The following is a 20573-nucleotide window of genomic DNA, read 5'->3' on the forward strand; positions in this document are numbered from 1 at the left end:
TTGAAAAATTATAAAATTTATATTTTAAAAAATTGGGTTATTACAATATAATTATTTCAATTTATTCCTTCAAAGTACAAATAAATATAATATTACACTAAATACACTCAAATTTACTAGTAAAAATTTAAATTTAAAACTTTAAAATAAATCTCAAAATCTACTTAAAATATTACAATAATCAAATTAATAAGTTATATACTTCGTAAATTTCTAGGTGGGGTATTACATAATGTGGTTCGTGTGAATATATATATATATATATATATATATATATATATATATATATATATATTGTTGTTGGTGTAAATATTTAAAATTTATTAAATTTTGATTAGATAAGGTGAAATTAGGAGAGATGTGAGTAGAGAAATAATCTTTTTATCTAAGGTAACCTGTAAACCTATAATTACAGGTAATAGAATGTTTGCTCTGATTAAAATTGAAAGAGTTTTGAGTTTTAAAAACTTTGAGTAACAATACTAAAAAAACACTTAAATTGAGTGACTGTGAATGAAAATTAGCATAAGTTAACCTAGAAATCTATAATATCTGATCACAATGATTTTAATAATACTTAAATTGAAGTTGAATAAATTAAAAAAAAAAATTAAAATTATATAGCTTCTATAAAATAACTCGTAAAGATGAGTGATTTTGAAAAATAAACTTTAATTTTTTATACTAATTGATATTAAATTTTGATTTTTTTAGAATAAAAGAAGTTATTTTAAAATTACTTGATTTTTTTTATAGAAAATTACAATAACAATGGTTTTTAAATAATCGAATCTTTTTGAGATATATATAAATAAATTATTTTATTTCTATGTACAAATATACATATTTATGTAAACACTACTCATATATATATATATATATATATATATATATATATATTATGAAAGGTAGCTTTCATGAAATAAATAAGTAAATGAATAATATCAATTAACTTTACATCTGTAGTACGATTGTCCCCATAATTTGAGTTTTAGTCGAAACTAAATAAATTAAAACAATTAAATAAACCATTAATCTTGTCAATATAATATTTTTAAAACTGAATTACTTTAGCAAATAGAAATGATAAATTTTGCTACGATAATAATCACCCTTTAAAAATTAAATGCCATTTAGTATCTAAACACTAACAAAATTCACCTTTAATTTGTCAATTTGGTAATCTTAATTTGAATGAGCAGTGCAACTGTTCCTTATATAAACATGACTTGCTAAGATGATATATAAATTTTTTAAGAGGTTGGTGTGTTGGTGGCCAAAAACTTAGGGTGAGTCCATTTGTCAATGGACTGATTTTTCAAGATTCTATATCAGATTATAAGGGTTAGCGAGTTTCGATAAAAGCATATTCCTTCTCTGAGTTCTTGTGTGCGCGTGTCACCTTCATTAAAAAAGAAATAATAAAAAGGAGGAAATTGCCTGGAAGGAAAGGTAGAGAATTCTATTTCATTTGCTTATTCGTCAAGAGACGAGAGACTAGCCCTACGCGTAGAGAAGAAAACTCTAAATTGGCCAATAACCAATTCGTTCTGCCCATATTATTATTTTCCAGAAAATACTTAATAAAAATGGTGAAAGATAGAAACTAGAGAGGGCGGCTACAGATTTGAATTCTTTCATTCTGTACTTAAAAATGAATAAAAGAGTGGACTCAAAGCTCAGAGCTGACCACCTATGCCACACCTTAGCGCCAATAAAGGAAGTATACAACAGCTTGTTAATCTCATTCTTGTAACACAGACAGCATCCATTTTGTAAAGAATGGCTGAAGGAGAAGAAGTTATCCTCCTGGATGTGTTGCCTAGCACTTTTGGGATGAGGGTGAAAATCGCCTTGGCTGAGAAAGGGATCAAATATCAATACAAGGAAGACAACCTCTTTGATAAGAGCCCTTTGCTCCTCCAAATGAACCACCCTGTTCATAAGATGATCCCTGTCCTCATTCATAATGGAAAATCCATCTGTGAATCCCTTGTTATTCTCCACTATATTGATGAGACATGGAAAGACAAGCTCCCTTTGTTGCCTTCCGATCCTTTCCATCGATCGCAAGCGAGGTTTTGGGCTGATTTTATAGACAAAAGGGTACGTTAATAGATTATTCATTTCTTTTAATAGAAGCTTAATTTTTGGATAACATGTGTGTGCATATGAAATAAGGTGCAGATATATGATAGTGGCAAGAGGATACTGATGAACAAAGGAGAAGTGAGAGAGGCAGCGAAGGAGGAGATGATAGGGTGCTTGAAGATTTTAGAAGGAGAGCTTGGGGATAAGCTTTCCTTTGGAGGGGAAACCTTTGGATTCTTGGATACTGTACTACTTCCTTACTACTGCTGGTTCTTTTCCTATGAAGCCTGTGGTGAATTCAGCATAGAAGCCGAGTGCCCCAAGCTGATGGCATGGGTTCAAAGGTGCAAAGAAAGAGAGAGTGTTTCCAAATCTCCTACTGACCCACTTATAGTTTATGAGTTCGTCTTGCAACTAAGGAAAATGGGTGGGCTAGAGTGAAAATGTTAATGGGATCTTCCTTGTAGATGATCTTGCATTTCCTCACTTATGTACTTCTCTGCTTGTTTAAATAAGAAGCAATAAAAATAAGAAGATAATTTTAATTAGATTGTCAATAAAGCAAATAAAATAAAGTTTTGCAACTTTTCTTTTTATAATTTTCAAACATTTGCTAATAAAATTTTATACCTAGTCTTTATAAGTTAATTCACGCTCATAAGTATTTAAAATTTTAAACAGTTACGTACTTAATTAAAGTGTTTATTGAAAAAATAATATATTTAATAAGAAATAACTTATAAATATCAAAATAAAAAACTGATATCTCTGACTTTTTTTTTATAAATTTAATTTATAAACCTCAAAATTATTATAAAAAAATATATTAGTTTAATTTTAGAGTTTATGAGCTAGTTTGCTAAGACAAACACCATCTTAATATATATATATATATATATATATATATATATATATATATATATATATATATATATATATATATATATAATTGTTTAAGTTTTTATTTTGGCTACGATGAAGAGTAGAAATTGCACATGCGGGTAGAGAAGGGTTAACATTCAGTTGCAATTTTTTGATGGAAATTTTTTTTAATTTAAATTAAAATAATCAAATTAACTTTAATAATCCAAATTTTTAAAATTAAACCTAATTTACTAAAAGATGAAAATAAATTAATTGAAATTCATCAAGTCAGTTGATAATTCTGAAAAAAACTTGATTGAAAAAAAAAAAAAAAATATATATATATATATATATATTTTTTTTTTTGTTGGGAATCTTTTTCTTTGTAAAATTTCTTTCATTGAAAAGCATTTTTTTTTCTCAATAACATTTTTGGGAATTTTGGTTTGAAAAAATATTTGTATTAAGAGCAGTATTTATGAAATTTCATAATATTATAAATATTTGACTATTTTAAGCAACAGAAAAGGTTCAAAGAGTGAAGGAATGGACTAAATGCTAATGAAATCAAATTAATTTTGGAGATTAGAGTCATTTTATTTTGTGAAAAATAATTTGTATAAAAAATATTTTTTATAAACATATTTTTTTTTATTATTTGATTATAATGTTAAACTAATAGTATATGTTTATATAATAAATATATAAGTACTTTCACATTTTAATAAGATACAATTCAATAAAATAGATACAATTCAAGAAGAAGAAGAAGAAGAAGAAGAAGAGCTTATTAAGATAATTGATCTAGGTGGTTCTACCTGATTTTCAAATGTTCAAAACTGAACCTGAACTGAATATTCAGGTTATGCCTTTTGTCAAATGGTTACCAACCTGCATGAAATTGGAACCCACTGATTTTATGAGATTGGAGCAGGGTCATAAAATTGTGCGCATGTTACTTGTGGAAGACGGAATACTTGATTTATTTCCAATGTTTAAATCGTTGCGCAGTAGTAATTTGGCAGTTGAACTCATTTCTTATTTTCTTTTTCAATTAAAATGTGCAGATCATGGATCGTTACCGGGGTAGAAGAGTTCCTGTGTAAGTGCAGAATCAGAGAGAAGCGCAACTGATCTTTGAGTTGGTCCATTTTCAAGTCCTGTAAGAAAAAAAAAAATAGTGTCTGGCTCAAGACCTAAATTTTTTTGGTTTAGAGATGGATGGCTGTGCAATGTGCAATTCTGGGATTGAAGGGAAGTGCAACTAAGCTGCAGATAGGTCCATTTCCAAGTCCTTGTAAAAATATTTATAGATTTTGTTTGGTTCTGTTTGCATGATTGTAGAAGGTTATTTTGATTTGATGACAAACCTTTTCTCTTTTTGATTAAAGAAGGAGAAGAAATGATTTCAGGTTTTCTTACTATTCTTTGGTTCTTTCTGTTCTGTCATTGCATAATGTAGAAAGCAAATGAATGATTTGATCTTAATGTGGATACTCTGAAGATGTTTATTGTTACACTGCCACTGTGCATTTATGTTGAATGGAATATTTTTGAAATTTTTATATTGACAATGTTAGCCTTTCATTCACTTTAATAAAAGCTTACTTTAACAATTTCAAAATATTCCCATTACTTGTTATCATTAAAATCTTCTTTTAGTTTAATTAAAACTTCCTTTTATAATAACAAAATATTTTTCATTACTTTATCTCTTTTTCTTTTGTTTAAGATATTAGGTTCCATATCATATCATATTATATTATATTATATTATATTTTGTAGGATTGTACACGGTTATTGGGTCTTGAATCGAATCGAAAAACTGTACCTAACCGATAGGAATTATACCGAACTGAAGTTATTTTTATATTTTGATACAGTTCTGATTTTTCACTAGAAATCAAATTGGAACTGTACCGAACCTGAATCAAATCAAGAACTGAATATATATATATATATATATATATATATATATATATATATATATATATATATATATATGTTAATTCATAATATGTGTATCTTATAGTTAAATATTACATAATTAATAAATAATTAAAATATATATTATGTGATACATTTATATTGCTACATTATATAAAATATTTAATCGTAAATTATATATACACTTTAAAATTAAAAATTATATAATTTAGAAATAATTAAAATATATATTGCGTGATATTTTATGATTAATAACCTAATTGAAAACTTAAATGTTAATCTAAATGTGATTTTTTTAAGAAAATAATTACATAAAGTCTTTCAAGAATTGAGAATCGAATTAGAACCATATCAAATCAAACCAGAATTGAAGAATCAATAACCGTACTGAATTTGAACCAAAACTATCAAGAAGCAAATCGAAACTGTACCGAAATTTCGATTCATTTCTAGATAGATTCCAACTAAACCAAAATCGCACATTCTTAATATTATATATAATAATAATATCATTTTAGATAATAAGAAATAGTTAATTTTTATTAAAAAGTTAAAATAATTTTTTATCCTATTGATAATATTGACGGTAAGACATAGGATATTAAAAAATAAAATTAATATAAAAAGTTTGTAGCAGAAACATGAAAGAGAAGGAAAATTAACCTTCATGTCTATTTTAACTTTACGAATTATTTCATAAAGTAATTTAATTTTATTTTACTTTTTAAAAAAATCTCATTTAATTTAAATTTGAATATAGATTTTTAAAGCTAAGTTTTACTCATGGTCATTCAATTTTATATATTTTTTTTTAGTATTATCACTCAACTTTAATTTTTTTTCCTTAAAACTAAATACTCCCTCAACGTAATTGGATGTTCATAGGCTGCCATACACACAAAATTATTTTTCTCTCCTCACATTTCTCCTAATTTCACATTTTCTAATTAAAATTTAATAAATTTCAAATATTTATATTAACAACACATCATGTAATACCAAAGAAATTTAAGAAATATATAATTTATTACTTTAATTATTTTAATATTTTTTAATACATTTTAAGATTTATTTTAATAGTTTTAAATTTAAATTTTTTATTACTGAATTTGAGTGTATTTAATTTAAAATTATTTGTACTTTAAAGCAATAAATTGATATAATTGGTGGCAGTCAGTAGAAAATATAATTATTTCAATTTATTCCTTCAAAGTATAAATAAATATAATATTACACTAAATACACTCAAATTTAATAATAAGAATTTAAATTTAGCAATAAATTGATATAATTGGTGGCAGTCAGTAGAAAATATAATTATTTCAATTTATTCCTTCAAAGTACAAATAAATATAATATTACACTAAATACACTCAAATTTAATAATAAGAATTTAAATTTAAAACTTTAAAGTAAATCTCAAAATCTACGTAAAATATTACAATAATCAAATTTATAAGTTATATACTTCATAAATTTCTGGGTAATTACATGATGTGGTTAGTGTGAATATACATATATTGTTATTGGTGAAAATATTTAAAATTTATTAAATTTTGATTATATAAGGTGAAATTAGGAGAGATGTGAATAGAGAAATAATCTTTTTATTTAAGGTAACCTGTAAACCTATAATTACAGGTAATAGGGGATTTTGATGTTTGCTCTAATTGAAATTGAACGAGTTTTGAGTTTTAAAAATTTTGAGTAATAGAACTAAAAAAACATATAATTGAGTGACTGTGAATGAAAAATTGTATAGGCTAACCTTGAAATCCATAATATTCGATTATAATAATTTTAATAATACTCAAATTGAAGTTCAATAAATTAAAAAAAAATAATAAATTAAATAGCTTTTGTAAAATAAAAGGTGATTTTGAATAATAAACTTTACTTTTCTGATTTTGATTGATATTAAATTTTGATTTTTTTTTAGAATAAAAGAAGTTATTTTAATAGTACTTGATTTTTTTATATAAAATTACAATAACAATGGTTTTTAAATAATCAAATCTTTTTTTGATATATAGAAATAAATTAATTATTTTATTTCTATGTACAAATATACATATTTAACTCCGCCTAAGTAGTTTGTGCTTAGCAGATCTCAAGCCCGGATAAAGGAGGAGGGTTGCAATATGTGACAACCAGCGTAAAAATTTCATCACACCTCATGATATAGATTCTTACGATATAAATGTTAGGGTGTCCTCTACTTTCGATGCGCTACATCAGAGACCGGGTGTAATGAGAAATATGAAAGGGTGTAGGACGTTCACCGAAAGTGACGCGCCATACCGGCGCCCGAGTGTGGTGTTAAATGAGCAAGGGTTCCCACATCATGGACGGGTGTTAGTAAAAAAATTAGTCCATAGAACAAATAGTGAAACAGAGTACAAGATAGGTATAGAGAACAATAAAAGATATCATAGAAGGAGATCAATTAGGAAGGAACAGGATAGGAGGATAATCAGGGTTGATACTTGGAATATTGGATCACTTACAAAAAAATTAATGGAGCTTGTGGATACCTTGGAAAGGAGAAGGGTGAATATTGCTTACATTTAGGAGACTAAAAGGGTAGGAGAGAAAAGCAAGAAATTGGATAATTCAGGATACAAATTGTGGTTTACCGGAAAGGAGAGGAACAAAAATGGAGTGGGCATTATCATAGACATGATATTGAAAGATGCCGTAATAGCTGTGAAAAGAGCAAAAGATAGAATTATAATAGTAAAGCTAGTACTAGAAAGAGAAATAATAAATGTAGTTAGTGCTTATGCCCCACAAATAGGACTAGATAGTGAGAGTAAATAAAGGTTTTGAGAAGATATGAATGATCTAATGCCAAGCATACCGAATGAAGAGAATGTTCTCATCGGTGGAGATTTGAATGGACATGTAGGAGTGATAGGTAAGGTTATAAGAATGTTCATAGAGGTTTTAGTTTTGGTAGCCAAAATGAGGAGGAGAAAAACATCCTGGATTTTGCCATGGCATATGACCTAATACTAGCAAATACCTACTTTGTAAAAAGAGAGTCGCATTTAGTGACTTTTAAAAGTGGACAACATAGAAGCCAAATTGACTTCCTTTTAATTAGAAAGACAAATAGAGCTCCATACAAAGATTGCAAGGTTATTTTGGAAGAGGCTTTAACAAGTCAACATCGGTTAGTGGTATTGGATGTCAAGTTTAAGAACAATTCAAGTAAGACTAGAAGAAATATTGTAGCTCAAACAAAGTGGTGGGAGTTCAAAGGAGTAAAGCAAGTAAAGTTCAAAAATGAGTTTCTCGAGTCTGAAGCATAGAAGCTGGATGTGGAGGTCAATGGTATGTGGATATAGATGGCATCAAAGATTAGAGAAGTAGCTAGAAAAGTACTTAGAGCGTCTAGAGGACATGGACTACCCTTAAAAGAGAGATAGTGGTGGAATGAGGAAGTACAAAAGGTATTGAAGAGAAAGAGGGAATGATATAAGAAATTACCTAAGTGTGATAATAATGAGGCTTATGAACAATACAAGATAGCGAAGAAAGAGGCAAAAAAGCAGTTAGTTAAGTAAGAACGCAGACATTTGAAAAGTTATATAAGAAACTTGGAACTAAAAAAGGGGAGAAAGATATTTATAGATTAGCAAGGAAGAGAGAAAAGAAATGTTAAGGTCTCAATCAAGTTAGGTGCATTAAGGATAAATAAGAAAAAATGTTGGTGAAAGATGAGGACATTATAGAAAGATGGAGAAATTATTTTGATGATCTCTTTAATATTCGTCAAAGTAGTAATAGTCTGAATATAGACTACAGAGTAATAGAAAATAATGTTAATTACATTAGAAGGATTAGATCTTTAGAAGTAAAGGAATCACTTAAGAGAATAAAAGTGGGTAAAGCCTATAGATCTGATAGAATACCAATTAAAGTGTGAAAGTGTTTGGGAGATGTGGGAGTGACATGGTTAACTAAATTGTTTAATAAGATTCTAAACTCAAAGAAAATACCTGATAAATGGAAGAAGAATATTTTAATACATATTTTTAAAAATAAGAGAGACATACATAGTTGCTCAAACTATAGGAGAATTAAACTTATGACCTATACTATAAAGTTGTGGGAGAGAGTTGTGAAACATCGACTACGTCATAACATTTCTATCTCTCCCAATCAATTTGGCTTCATGCCCGTCAACTATGAAAGTGATCTTTCTCATTAGAAGCTTGATGGAAAAATATAGGGATGTGAAGAAAGATCTATGTATGGTTTTTATCGATTTGGAGAAGGCTTATGATAGTGTTCCAAGAGATGTCTTAAGGAGAGTGTTAGAACAAAAGAGGGTATCTATCAGGTACATATAAGTGTTGAAAGATATGTATGAAGGAGCAACTACTATTATGCACATAGTAGGAGGGGATACAAGAGATTTTCCTATCTTAGTTGGATTACACTGAGGTTCAACTGTGAGCCTTTACCTTTTTATATTAGTTCTAGATGAATTGATGAAACATATATAAGAGAGTATCCCTTGGTGCATAATATTTGCGGATGATATAGTTGTCACATCTTACCCCTCTGTAAGGCATAACATGATCCCGTAGAATACCTAATAAACTACCGAACTTCACCTACCGATAACTCATTAAGTACCCTATAAGGGATTTTAAAACAAATTTCTTATTTTTGATAAGTAGTGAGCATTTTCTAATAGGTATTTAAAACATTTGATTAAAAGTAAATCTAGTTAATATTTTTGGTCCATTTTAGTTTTTCTCAAATTTTATAAAAATTTTGATAGAGTTCTGTTTGTATTTTAAGAAACCAGTTCTTCAAATACCTGTAAAAAGCACTTCTAAAAATTTTTCTCAACAACCACTTCAATTTCACAATCAAACTCAATCCATTTCAACAACTCCACAATCATTTCAATCAATTTCTCAAGTTCAAAATTCAATAATTCTCAAAATACTAGCAATACATTTCATTCAGATTAAATAAAATAGTTCCACTCATATTTCATTAGAGACAAAACAATTTATATTCATCATACTAGAAATTTACATTAAGAAAATCCAAACTAAATTTATTACAACTTTATACAAACTTTGTGCAAACTGCTCAAGACCGATTTTACAAGTCCATACAATTACGTGCAATACATATATCAAAATGAATATTTACAATCAGGGTATAAATTATACCCTATAACTTCTAGCAGGTAGCTCCCCTGTCCTCAGCAGCTCATTCTGCTGCTCCTCTAGTCTCTATATCTGTGACAGCATACAAAGCTATCGCTGAGTGGTGAACTCAGTGGTGCACAAACTAATAATTTAAAACTTAATACAAATTATATTTGACAATTCATAACAAATAGAATTTTAAAATTTCTAAATTCTTCAAAATCCATGACCTTCAGAAATCAACATTATCATTCATGCAAATTATTTATTTGAATAACATTTTGATCAAATAGTAACTATTTATTTACATTTCTTTTAAATTCCGAAACAATACAAAAATTTTTGAATCATTGACAAATTATTTATTTCAATCATAATTTATCAAATCATGCATAATTTAAAGGGCGTTGCCAACAATACACACAGTCGAACCCATGACCCAAAATTCAAATAGATGCCGTGTTGTACACTACGACATTTCACATTCTCCCAATAACCGAGGCTAAAAGAGAGAAACAAAGACTAGCTAGTATATATGAGTACTCATTCACATCATTCTCCAACTGGAAAGCCAGAGAGGAAGAAACTCGCCCCATCAAGTGGAGGAGTTATCTCACTAGAAAAGCTAATGAGAATTCACAATATATTTTGTCGTGTCAACTACGGTTTCAAATTATATTCAAAACAATTTCTATTTACAAAGTGTTTACAAATCATTAACATATTTAATCATCATAAATTCATGCTCAAGGTTGGCAACACATCAAACTTAAAATTTACAATCATCAAAACAATGCAATAAATCCTTAAATGCATAAGAAAATTTATATTCAAATTATACAATTTCATTCAATAAGTTAAAATTCTCAACACAACAAAAATCATAAATCATACAACAAATTTATTTCAAATCAATTTGGAATTGAAAAATAACAAAAGAGTTAGTTGTGCACAAACCTCAAGCGAGTCACCTCTTGGCCTTGACTCAGTTCCTCGGGCTCTTTCTCGGTATTCTTTCCAACTGAAACACATAATTTCACAATGTTTCAGTACTAGAACTTAACATAAATCCAAAATAAATTTAGCTTCACTTTTACCTAGCTCTAACGTGCTAAACTCGACGTTCTTTAAATTTTGTATTTCGGGGTTACTATTCACTACACTATTCAAGTCAAATTGTTGACTTTCTAAGGCTTAATAGGTATGGAAACTCCAACTTCACCCACATACCACATTTTGGTCACTAAATTTGTTGGTTTTGGTCATTTCTCAAAACTTAGGTCTTTTAGGCAAAATTGTCAATTTTCAATTTTGGAGTCCTAAGTTGCACTGTTTCATTGGTCCTTTTACTGTTGGAATTTGGCAAAAATTTCTTCATAGAAAATGTTCCCTATTGTCTTAAGTTTATTCTCCTTTTTGAATCACTCCAATTGGAGTTTTGTAGCTCAAGTTATAGCCAAAATACAGCTATTGTTCATGCTGCAGAATTTATTTCTGGCAGATTTATTGCTCTAACTTCATTCAGCAATTTGATCGGGTTAAGTCCATAATTTGGTCTAACTTTCTTCATATGAAATGTTCTACTATGCCTTAGGTTTCTATCGGTTCAAGAATCACCTAAATCGGAGTTTTCTAGAGAGAGTTATAGCCATTGAAACTTTACTGTTTATGTGGTAAATCTGCAGTTTTGCAGATTCAGTGAGTCAACTTTGCTCACTAATTTGATTGGGTTAATGGCATAATTTGGATTGGTGTTCTTCATGAAAGTTTTAGGTCTATATCTCATCTAACCACTAGTAAAATTTCAGGTCATTTAGACCTTCCTAGCTCAAGTTATGACCCAAACACAATTACTGTTCATGTGTACTGTTCATGCTGCAGATTTTCAAGTTTGGTCAGTTTGTTCACTAGGTTTTGGTCACTTTTTGGGCATGCTTCCTAAATAAAAATTGTGTTATTTAGTGCCTATTTTCAGTCTCAATTGGTCCCATACCAATTGGACTTGTAAAATTTCATTTTTGGTCCCTCAAAGTTGACTTTTAGTCATGCTTCATACCCAATCCGAATTTGGCTTTGATTTAAACACTTCTAACATACTTAATTAGGTCACAAATGACCATTTCTTCCCTTAAACTATGTCAAAGACATCATTTAGTACTTCTTCACATTTTTGGTCTCTAAACCCTAATGTTCAAAACCCTAATTCATGTCATTTGTTGCATTTAGCTAATTAAACACTTATAAACATGCTCCCTTAACTCAATTAAACTTCCTAACATGTTTAGCTCAAACAAATTTATACTTTGTCCAACCAAACCCTAGCTGTCCAAAATTCTATATAATCCCTCAAAGAATTTTCTTTCCATTTTAAGTTTATTTACAAGCTAAATAAGTTAGAAATATAAGAATCAAACTCAATTTATCAAATTTGATTACTAACCTTTTATGTAGAATTTCTTTTTCTTCAAAACTTCTTCCTTTCTTTTTTTTTTTTGTTGTCAAGCTCCTTCCCAAGTGACTAGAACAAGTTTTTGTGAAGCAAGTATGAGAGAAGTTGGGATTTGGTAAGGGTTTCAAAGCTTGAAGACAAGCTTTAATGGAGGAATTTCCATGGAGATGAGAGGGAGAGGGAAAGTGACGTTTTGAAGAAGACCTTTATCTCTTTTTTTTTTTCTTTCTTTTCTTTTTGTTTTTATGTCTTTAGGAAGACCAAAAATCTAAATAAATAAATAAATAAATTATATTCTTTATGGCATCATGCATGAGGTCATGCATGATGTCATCACCTTTTGACTTTTTCATTTTTCATTTTCTCTTTTTTTTTTTATTTATTTTTCTATTAGTTCTTTAATTTATTTCTCGATTCCGAAATTTTCTTTTCTCCGATTTTTATTTGACAATTAGGTCAGGAGTCAGCTCTCGGGGTCAATTGACCAAATTGCCCCTCGCCGGTTCATCCCGGTTTGCAAATAATTCAGTATTTCTTCCGGCTCCCTGACCTAATTATTTGACTGGCTTAACAGTTCTTTTTCGTGATTTTCTTTTTTCCACTGTATTCGTAATGGTTCTAAGGACCACAGCGTCATATTTTACGGTTCGAAATTTGAGTTTAAAACGGCTTCGCAGTTATTCCCGAGATGGTCACCCATCACTGTGACTCTCGGCTCGTTTAACTTCCTATGTTCAGTTTTTCTTGTTTATACTTAACTAATTGGACATTACTAATTATTTGTGTTTATGGTTTATCTAGTTGTCTTAAGTATGGTTCTAATCCCCTTAATTGTCCAGACCGACACCGGTCACCGGAACAGTGAAATATATCAGGCTATACAAATAGGGGTGTTACAATAGTTCTGATAGATGAGATGCGAGAAGGAGTCAATAGAAAGTTAGAGTTTTGGATAAGTACTCTAAAATTAAAGAGTTTTAATAAGGAGAACGAAGACAGAATATATGCATTGCTAATTCAGTGAAAGCCGAACTGGTGATAGGGAATGAGTTAGTTTGAATGGAGTGGTATTGCCTCAAAGTAATCACTTTAAATATCTCGGATTAATCTTTCAAGTAAATAGGGGATGTGAGGAGGATGTTAGTCATAGGATTAAAGCCAGATGGTTGAAGTAGAGATGCGCTATGAGAGTTTTATGTAATCGCAAGATTCCCAATAAGTTTAAAGGAAAATTTTACCGTATAGCCATACGACCAACCATATTATATGGTAGTGTGTATTGGGCAATGAAGGAGACGTATGTGTCTAAGATGAGAGTTGCGGAGATGAGAATGTTAAGATGGATGAGTGGCTATGCTAGACTAGATAAAGTCCGTAATGAGAGTATTAGAAAAAAGGTAGGAGTGGTGCTAATTGGGAATAAGTTGAGAGAAGAGAGATTGAAGTGATTTGGTCATGTAAAGCGTTGATATACGGAGGGTCCAGTTAGACAAGTAGAGCATATTGGGTTAGAGAATAGAAAAAAAAGGAGTAAACCTAAATTGACATGGAGGAGAATAGTACAACATGACATAAAAGTATTACACATTTCCCAGGATTGAATCCAAAATCGTTTAGAGTAGAGAAAGAGAATCTATATTGCCAACTCTAATAAATTTTTAGGATAAAAACTTAGTTTAGTTGAGTTGTACAAATATACATATTTATGTACACACTACTTATATATATATATATATATATAATAAAAGGAAGCTTTCATGAAATAAATAAGTAAATGAATAATATCAATACACTTTACATCAGTAGTACGATTGTCTCCATGATTTGAGTTTTAGTAGAAACTAAATAAATTAAAACAATTAAACATGTCAATATAAAATTTTTAAAACTGAATTACTTTAGCAAATAGAAATGATAAATTTTGCTACGATAATAATCAAACTTTAAAAATTAAATGCCATTTAGTGTCTGAACACTAATAAAATTCACCTTCAATTTGTCAATTTGGTAATCTTAATTTGAATGAGCAGTGCAATTGTTCCATATATAAACATGACTTGTTAAGATGATATATAAATTTTTTAAGAGGTCGGTGTGTTGGTGGCGAAAAACTTAGGGCGAGTCCATTTGTTAATGGACTGATTTTTCAGGATTTTATATCAGACTTACAAGGGTTAGCGAGTTTTGATAAAAGCATATTCTTCTTCTGAGTTCTTGTGTGTGCGTGTTGCCTTCATTAAAAAAAAATAATAAAAAGGAGGAAATTGCCCCGAAGGAAAGGTAGAGAACTCTATTTCATTTGCTTATTCGTCAAGAGACGAGAGACTAACCCTACGCGTAGAGAAGAAACTCTGAATTGGCCAACATCCAATTCGTTCAGCCTATATAATTATTAAAAAAATGAAAACCCATTTCGATTTTCCAAAAAATACTTAATAAAAATGGTGAAAGATAGAAACTAGAGAGGGCGGCTACAGATTTGAATTCTTTCATTCTGTACTTAAAAATGAATAAAAGAGTGGACTCAAAGCTCAGAGCTGACCGCCTATGCCACACCTCAGCGCCTATAAAGAAAGTATACAACAGCTTGCTAATCTCATTCTTGTAACACAAACAGCATTCATTTTGTAAAGAAGGGCTGAAGAAGAAGAAGTTATCCTCCTGGATGTGTTGCCTAGCGCTTTTGGGATGAGGGTGAGAATCGCCTTGGCTGAGAAGGGGATCAAGTATCAATACAAGGAAGACAACCTCTTTGATAAGAGCCCTTTGCTTCTCCAAATGAACCCTGTTCATAAGATGATCCCTGTCCTCATTCATAATGGAAAACCCATCTGTGAATCCCTTGTTATTCTCCTCTATATTGATGAGACATGGAGAGACAAGCCTCTTTTGTTGCCTTCCGATCCCTTCCATCGATCGCAAGCAAGGTTTTGGGCTGATTTTATAGACAAAAGGGCACGTTAATAGAGTATTCAGTTCTTATAATAGAAACTTAATTTTTGGATAACATGTGTGCGCATATGAAATATGGTGCAGATATATGATAGTGGCAAGAGGATACTGATGAACAAAGGAGAAGTGAGAGAGGCAGCGAAGGAGGAGATGATAGGATGCTTGAAGATTTTAGAAGGAAAGCTTGGGGATAAGCTTTACTTTGGAGGGGAAACCATTGGATTCTTGGAGACTGTACTACTTCCTTATTACTGCTGGTTCTTTTCCTATGAAGCCTGTGGTGAATTCAGCATAGAAGCCGAGTGCCCCAAGCTGATGGCATGGGTTCAGTGCAAAGAAAGAGAGAGTGTTTCCAAATCTCTTACTGACCCACTTAATAGTTTATGAGTTCGTCTTGCAACTAAGGAAAATGGGTGGGCTAGAGTGAAAATATTAATGGGATCTTCCTTGTAGATGATCTTGCATTTCCTCACTTATGTACTTCTCCGCTTGTTTAAATAAGAAGCAATAAAAATAAGAAGATTAATTTTAATTAAATTGTCAATAAAGCAAATAAAATAAAGTTTTACAACTTTTCTCTTCATAATTTTCAAAAATTTGTTAATAAAGTTTTATATCTAGTGTTTATAAAATATTTTCTTTATATCTGAAAAAAACTTGATTGAAAATATATATTTTTTAATCTTTTTCTTTGTAAAATTTCTTTCATTGAAAAGCATTTTTTTTTCAAAAACTTTCTTGGAAATTTTGTTTTGAAAAATTATTTGTATTAAGAGCTTTATTTATGAAATTTCATAATATTATAAATATTTGACTATTTTAAGCACCAGAAAAGGTTCAAAGGGTGAATGAATGGACTAAATGCTAATGAAATCAAATTTTAAGGGCTAATTAATTTAATTTTAAAAATACAGAATTTGAGTATTTAATTTTATTAAATTTTAGAGATTAAGATTCATTTATTTTGTAAAAAATAATTTATATATTAAATATATTTTTTATGAAAAATAAGAAAATATTTTTCATAAACATATTTTTTGTTGTTTAACTATAATATTAAACTAATAATATATGCTTATATCATAAATATATAAATATTTTAACATTTTAATAAGATTATTAAAATTTAAAAAATAAAAAATAACTTTCTCTTTTTTAAAGAGAATTATTTTTTAATATTTTTTTCTTAAAAATAATTTAATTTTTCATTTGTTCAGAAAAATATTTTTTATTAAATTTTTTTTAAGTGTCTTAAACACTAAAAAATGTAAAAATATTTTTCTATGAAACAAACAAAGCATAAATAATAATTTACCTAAAAAAATTATGAAAGAAGAGAACCACCTTATAGCAAATTTTTGGAAAGTACGGGCATGTGAAATATGATGCAGATACATAATAGTGGCAACGAGATAACAACAACCAAAGAAGAAGCTGGAGAGGCAGCTCAAATTTAAATGAGCTGCAAAATTAAGTATTTAATTGGAAGTCAATCTGATGATTAGTGTAACCCGAAGTAAACTCGTTTGAATTGACATAATCAACTCGAATTTTGATTTGTAAATTAAAATTAATAAAAAATAATTTTCAAATATTAATATTTTGAGCCGAAACAACTCTCTTTTCACACATTAACCCAAATCTCACATGATTTCTTTCAATAGAGTAACCTGATGAGTAATCCCAACAGCCAGCAACCTTAGAATGACCCAACTCAAACTCATACAAAAAATATAAAATAATCCAAAAATACTCAACCCGACCCACTTGCCACTTCTAGATATAATACTGTTGCCATTAAAAAGCCTTAAATGTCACTGCTAGCATGATTATAAAGCCCTGACATTAAGCCAAAAAGAAATGACACAGGATGTAATGATTTCTGCTTAAAAACTATACATAAAAGCTAAAGCAACATAAATCAATTAAGGGTATTCCACTGCCTAAAAGTCACCATTCTAACACAATGAATGACCAAAGTAATGTACCAATGTTATAGAATTCAAGTATTTTGGTTGTCATACATAATATTGATACTAGCATTAGACTTTTACATGAAAAAAAATCCATTAGAACTGGTAGACTTTGCTATTTTTGAGTTTTTGGCAATCAATTATCCATACCAGCATATGGTTCTTCAGCCTACCAGACCTTCTGATTGTAGATGTATCAGGAACTTCAGCAACTTTCTCATCCTGTCAAGGTAATACTTGTGTGGAACTCGCATGCAGTGCACATACAACTCCTGCTGATTCGTTCTTTTTGGCTGCTGATGTTGAAAGCTGAGCACTAGTTTCACCCTCAATGTTGCTTCTAAGATTCCTTGATCTCGACATACTTCTTGTGACAACACCTTTACTTTGGTTAACTTTGGTTACTACATCTCTTGCTTCCAAGATTCTGTCATCATCATCTATGTGCATCTGATCAGTCTTCACCTTCTTATGATTCCTCAAAGTTTCTTCGATTTCAGAGTTTGGACATTCATTTGCCAAGTTTGAATTGCCTGCCACTGAAGCATATTGGAATGCATTGTCCCTGAGTTTTCCCAAGATATCACAAATAAAATTTTCAGAATCTTCAGGAAAGCACATAACATGATCACGTAGCCTTGTTGCTGGAAGATTATCCAAAGTCAATGGTAAGAAAGTACTTGCATCAGTGCCTGAACTTTTAGAAGATTCTTCACCACAGCATTGACTAACACACTCTTTCCAGCGATATGGAAAGCCAAGCAGGAAACTATTGCAAACCTGATGAGATCAACGGCTGAATTGGGACTTGATCCAAAAGAAAAGTGGGCAGGGGGATTGTTTGCAGGTCCAGCTGATACAACTCATAACCATTTAACCAGAATGGCACTCGGCAGCCAGCAGTTACAAACTTTTTCTATCTTCGAGGGAAGCATTTCGCTTCTCATTTCAGGATAAGGACATCACTATCAAGAATTTATTTGGTCCTATCTAATGTTGATTGTTGACATATACTATAAACCTTCTCAAGTAAAGAATTCCCAATAAATGAGAAAACCAGTGAGTTATTCCTTCATCATTATTCCTCAAATCATTTATTTTTTAGCATTACTTGCAAGACAACACATAGACAAACAATATGAAGTTGGGACAAAGATATTATTTCAAACAAAAGAAGAACGAAAACAAAATAAAAAAGGAATACATACCGTAAATGGGAAGCCATTTTGATGTGTTTGAGACCTATTTATGAAGCCACTGATTTGAATTGTGATGCCATCTGAGGTCTCTAGAGTGGTGGCATCAATTCTCCTGCATATTGGTGCAGAGGTAAAGGCTCTTGGTCCTCCTTTGCTATGAGAACCGGTAAAAGAACAAACAATAAAAATTCTTTACAATCATGAAGAATTACTACAAACACATTGAAGAAGCTGCAAATAGCAGAGCTCATGCCAAAATATGAACCAAGGGTGCATATAACATTAAGGAAGGATGCCATTCGTGGTCTACGTTGCAAACGTTGTATGACCAATTCCAACTATCCAATCAAGAACTTGGACAGATTGCAAAATCTAGAATACCAAATTACATCTTGCAAACATACAAGTTATTGATTTTTTTCTCACGGAGTTAATAACACGTTAACTATAATAAACTGAAGAATCTGAAGAAACCAAGAAAACAGAAATGTTGAAATTAAAATTGTATTACAGTTTGAGGTACATTCTTCCAGAGGATTAAAAAGTTTGATAAAATTTATAAAAACAAGACCAAAGGAACAAAAGAATACATAAATATGAGCACCCCCAGAAAATCGCAGATTCATTTAGAGTGAATTCTAGTTAGAAAATTCATATGTAAATGAATTCTTGTGATTCGTATAATACAACTTAAAATGCATAATTCAATAGAAATCCAAATAATTAATGTTTGGTATTGTTTTAAAATTGAAATTCATTTATACTTATTTCCTAGAATGTCCTCAATAACAAAAAAATAAATAAATAAATAAAAACCTTACTTCCTAAACAATAGAATTAAGTTATTTCTATTTCTAAAATACCCTTAATATAATAATTCTTTTTACACAAGAAATAAATCTATTTTAATTATGCACAAATTATGTTTAATATTTAATTTCAAAATATTTATTTCAAATTTTGTGTATGTGAGAGAAAGGTAGGAAACAGAGAGAGAGGGAGAGAAGGTAAGAGGAAAGAGAGAGGGAGAGAAGGTAAGAGGAACGAGAGAGAGAGAGAGAGAGAGAGAGAGAGAGAGGGAGAGGGAGAGGGAGAGGGAGAGATACCGTGGGCATTTTGATCCAAAAAATATAATTGTCTTCATTTTATAGATTTCATTTGAAATTCCACTAATTTTGATAGAATTTGCTTTTATTTATATTCAATTCCATAAAATTAAAATCTATCTATATATCTTTTTAAACCAAACATGCAAAACATGAAAAGAACAAAAGAAGAATGAAAGAAGCATCCCCAACTAGAAGTCACCAATTTGAACCATGTGCAAGCAAAATGTGAATTCTACCAAAAGGCCTCGATGCCTAAAATGCTTACTGGGTTCTCACAAAATCAAATTTGCCGATCAATTTTGAACAAAGAAGGAGTTGAGGGAGGGGGAAAAAGAATCTCACTCCCTTGAAGCAAACCCAGCAACAGCAATCCCCTTGTCTTCCGCCTTAACCAGCCACCAATCGTGCAATAACACCTATACAAAACAAAACAACGGAATCAAAAACCATAACAAATGATTAGTATCTATCTCCTTCTGTAACAGGCGAACAAAAAGAGGAAAAACAAAAGGTTGGTTTCTTACAGATTTGAGGGACAAGCAAGAAGCAGAAATGATAGCTTTACGATTAGAGGGAGAAAGGGGAGAAAATGCGTCTTTTGAGTTCCTGCTACGGCTCGTTCTCTCCCCCATTTTGGCAATAACGGTGAGGAAACTCCTGACCTTTTGGTGGGGTTTATGGCGGTGATGACGGAATAAGGAGGCAGGTGAAAAATCACATGATGAAGCAGAACGGCTGCTGAAGTAGCACGGGTGTGGTGAACAAGGATGGCAACTGGTGGAGTTTTCGTGTGTATCGATTCTACCGAACTT

General features: G+C 30.2%; 2 protein-coding genes and 1 pseudogene across 2 annotated transcripts; 2 read left to right on the forward strand and 1 right to left on the reverse strand.

Annotated features, from left to right (window-relative positions):
* Positions 1–1622: 1622 nt before the first annotated feature.
* On the forward strand, positions 1623–2639 carry LOC110635771 (probable glutathione S-transferase). The gene is made up of 2 exons (XM_058143299.1): positions 1623–2106; positions 2188–2639. The coding sequence occupies exons 1-2, from the start codon at positions 1783–1785 to the stop codon at positions 2530–2532; spliced, it is 669 nt and encodes a 222-aa protein (XP_057999282.1). The 5' UTR covers positions 1623–1782; the 3' UTR covers positions 2533–2639.
* Positions 2640–15159: 12520 nt separating this feature from the next.
* On the forward strand, positions 15160–15907 carry LOC131183117 (probable glutathione S-transferase; annotated as a pseudogene).
* Positions 15908–17451: 1544 nt separating this feature from the next.
* LOC131179162 (protein EMBRYO DEFECTIVE 1674-like) lies at positions 17452–20553 on the reverse strand. The gene is made up of 4 exons (XM_058145210.1): positions 20286–20553; positions 20104–20177; positions 18662–18806; positions 17452–18233 (listed from the first exon to the last, which is right to left on the reverse strand). The coding sequence occupies exons 1-4, from the start codon at positions 20391–20393 to the stop codon at positions 17679–17681; spliced, it is 882 nt and encodes a 293-aa protein (XP_058001193.1). The 5' UTR covers positions 20394–20553; the 3' UTR covers positions 17452–17678.
* Between the last annotated feature and the right edge of the window lie 20 nt (positions 20554–20573).

This window comes from Hevea brasiliensis, chromosome 1, assembly GCF_030052815.1.
Source record: "Hevea brasiliensis isolate MT/VB/25A 57/8 chromosome 1, ASM3005281v1, whole genome shotgun sequence".
In the NCBI taxonomy this organism is placed as follows: domain Eukaryota; kingdom Viridiplantae; phylum Streptophyta; class Magnoliopsida; order Malpighiales; family Euphorbiaceae; genus Hevea; species Hevea brasiliensis.